The 3,392-nt window shown below is 60.8% G+C and overlaps 1 protein-coding gene across 1 annotated transcript in view; it reads left to right on the top strand.

Annotated features, from left to right (window-relative positions):
* The window catches only part of LOC103211452 (BCR activator of RhoGEF and GTPase), a 75,973-nt gene that overhangs the window by 13,200 nt on the left and 59,381 nt on the right, over positions 1–3,392 (top strand). The window contains exon 4 of the mRNA XM_042783210.1: positions 266–406. Coding sequence (XP_042639144.1) covers positions 266–406 — 141 coding nt within the window. The remainder of the gene's footprint in view (positions 1–265; positions 407–3,392) is intronic.

Genomic DNA, 3,392 nt, shown 5'->3' with positions numbered 1-3,392 from the left:
TGATTGGCAGCCGGGCGCTTTACCCACTGCACCACCAGGGCTCCCCGACACCAACAGCAGGCCCTTATTTCCAGGGGGTGCTCCCCTGAGCTTGTAACAGCATGGGGGTGCTGCACAGCTCATCTAGAGCCAGGTTCCCCTGTTGCCCGTCAGCAGCGGCACTGCCACGAGGGCAGCGGGCGGTTCGGGGTCTGGGCCGGCCGCGGCCGCGTTTGCAGATCGCGCGGTTTCAGCCTGTGACATGGCTCCTTCTGCTCCGCGGCAGGATCTCTTGAAGCACACGCCACCCAGCCACCCCGACCACTCGCTGCTGCAGGACGCCCTCCGGATCTCGCAGAACTTCCTGTCCAGCATCAACGAGGAGATCACGCCCCGCAGGCAGTCCATGACCGTCAAGAAGGGCGAGGTGAGCTGGGCAGGGGCGGCGTGCGTGCCGAGCCCAGTGAGGGGACCCCAGCACCGTTGGGCTGAGGCCCGGAGCCCCTCTCTGCTTCTCAGGAGACTCTCCTGGGGTGAGGCAAATGGCTGGTGATCTCGGCCACTCACCAAAGAGTTGGAGTTGGAGTCCACCTGTAAGAATGGCCTCCAATGTGCTGCGATCAGCCAGCCACTAGGAACACTGTAGGGTGCAGTTCCACCCTGACAGACAGGCGCTAGGAGCCAGCGTCACCCCACCACGGTTGCTTTTCTGTCAGCCCTGTGACAGTTAAGGGTGACACTTTGGGATCCGTGTGTGAGGCACTGGGCTGACAGTGCAGTGTGACCTCGCTCGTCCATGCTCTCCAGACAATTCACTCGCGCCTTGTCTTCCACCGTGGCGGGGCAGGTCCAGGGCACCCTCTCCCCTACACCCTCCCCACGTTTGGGGGGCTCTGACTGAAGAGGTGGTAAGGAGCAGAGCCCCTTGACACCTGCCATACCCACTTAATCCCTCCTGCGCCCCGCTGTCAAACCAGCTGTCGTTCAGTCCACCTCAACGGCGACCTCAGAGTATACGCGCACTCCGTTGGCTTTCCAGTGGCTCGTTTTATGTAAATTGCCAAGCCTTCCTTCCGAGGCACTTTTGTCTGGGCTTGAACTTTCAACCTTTCTGTAAGCAGCTGGGTGCATTCACTGCTTGTACTACCAGGGACTCGCCCTCCTTAAGGAGCCAATGAGCTGCAGCCCCGCCCCTCGGGAGGGCAAACGGCTTGGAAGGAAGGCGAAAGGGCAGGGTTTACTTTTAGCGTGGTGACGTCTTGGCGGGGCGGAGTCGTGGCGGGGCGGGGTCGTGGCGGGGCGGGGTCGTGACGTAGTGACGTGAGAGTGGTTGGAGGGCACAGACATGGTGGTTCTTTCGCTCCTCCCTCATTGGCGGATGGCCACCGACTCCTCATGTGCTCAGGGTATTCGTTGTACAGAGGGTGCAGGGATGAGGCCAAGTCGGCTCCCTCCACTATCAGGGCTCCCGGCGCCACCCTGCCTCCTCGGGCCCTCAGCAGGCAGGCGTACTGTGTGGCTGGCAGGTAACATCTAGCAATCGGAGCCAGTGGGCATGGGTGGCGTGCACGCTGAGACCAGAGGAATGAGTGGTGGGGGGGGTGTCTTGTGCAGGGACAAGGCTGCCTGGCTGGAGGGACCCGGGCAGGCCGGGCCTTTGACAGTTTCGCGTTCACCCTGTGAGCAGGTGTTGGGTTCTCAGGCGGCCAGGGGACTGCCACCCAGCACGTGAGGTTCGTTCCTCTCTGGATCTTGACTGGGAGTCAAGGTCTGTCTTGGGGGGCCTGGCTCAGGGAGGCTGGGGAAGAGGGCTCTACATGCACTTCAGACTCCAGGCTTTGACCCGTGCCAGCCTCACCCACATGCAACCAGTGCCCTGGAGGACCTCTCAGGGCCCTTTGGAGGGGAGGCAAGCCTAGGAGGAAGCCTCCTCCCCCACCCCCACCCCCACCGCCTCCTTCGGTGTCTGGCCTTTGAAGGAGCACAGTTGATGGACCGCCCCTTGCCGGCCAGCACTCGGCAGCAGCCTTTGCTGCTTCTTGTCTCTGGCTGTCCCCAGGCCTTGGAAGCACTCTCACAGGGGACAGCATCAAGCAGGGTGAGCGCTGTACTCCTGGTTGTCTCGGAACCGGAACGGGGGTTCGGATCTTGTTTTCTGCACCAGCAGCTAGTCCGGGCCTTCTTGGGGCCCAAGGCCACACAGCCCTGACCCAGTGTCATGTTCTCAGCTCAGGGATGATAGGAGAGGGTGCTGGTTTGTGCCGTCTCCCACCACCTCTGGGAGCCCTGCTCTTTGCCTGCTGCTCTGACGAGGCTCAGTCCATGCTGGAAGGAAACACAGCCATTCATTCTTCCCTCGGCCTTTCGTATGTATCTGGGTCTGCTCACAGCGTCTCCAAGTGACATTGGGGACCCAGAGGGACGTGCCTGCTTGCCATCCACATCATAGAAGTCAGTCCTCAAGGAGTAGAGGGCAGTCGGGTGATGCCTGGGAGGACAGGGCAGCCAGGCCTGGATCTTGCCTCTGTTCCCCTGGCCTCCTCTTGAGATGGTCACACAGGGACATTGGTGTGGCCGAGCAGGGAGCTCAAGGACTCGGGTTGGTGGTCCAGTTCCAGCCCTCGTTGGGAGGCCCGGTGTGCCAGGTGGACGGGGACCCTTCTCTGTACCCTTGCCAGTGTCTGGCCCTTGAGGCGTCAGGGATGTTTGTGGGAGGAAGGGTCCCTTGTAGACCTGCAGAGGTGGATCTAGGGTAAATAGGGCCCAGGGCGATTAGTGTTAACTCACTGAATGAGCGCTTGTTCCTGGGAGTGGAAACAGTGATGGTGAATAGAAGCTTCTCGGTGGTGCCAGCCGTCCTCTAGGTGGTCTCTGCTTGGTCAGGCACCTTGGGTGCAGTACGGGGGGAGGGCTGCTGACCTCTGGGTGCTGCGTATCCAGCCGCACACATGTGCTCTGTCGAGGGTCTCACCAGCTGCACAGACTAGGGCAGGGGGACTAAGGCCCCCACCTCTAACACCAAATCATGTGGGTAACGAGTCCTGTACACATGCCAACTGCATCCTGTGGAAATGTGTCTCACTTCCCTTCCCCAGCTGCCCACACAGATCTTCTTTCTCATATCCCCAGACACCCAGGGCAGGGTCAGTGGGTACTGGCCACAAGCTTGGGAGCCTGCACTTCAGACCCCAAAACAAAACCTACTGCCGTGGAGTCTATTCCAACCCACAGCGCCCCTAGAGGACAGAGTGGAACTGCCTACAGGGTCTCCAAAGCTGTCGGTCTTCAGGGAGGCAAAGCCCAAACCACACCCACTGCCTAGAGTCCATTCTGACCCACAGCGCCCCTAGAGGACAGAGTGGAACTGCCCACAGGGTCTCCAAGGCTGTCAATCTTCACAGAAGCAAAGCCCA

Source organism: Orycteropus afer, unplaced genomic scaffold, assembly GCF_000298275.1.
Source record: "Orycteropus afer afer isolate SDZICR_OR568_19922 unplaced genomic scaffold, OryAfe1.0 scaffold00744, whole genome shotgun sequence".
Classification (NCBI taxonomy): Eukaryota; Metazoa; Chordata; class Mammalia; order Tubulidentata; family Orycteropodidae; genus Orycteropus; species Orycteropus afer.
The sequence above is the reverse complement of the archived record's forward strand: the minus strand, read 5'-3'. Positions and strand labels throughout refer to the sequence as shown.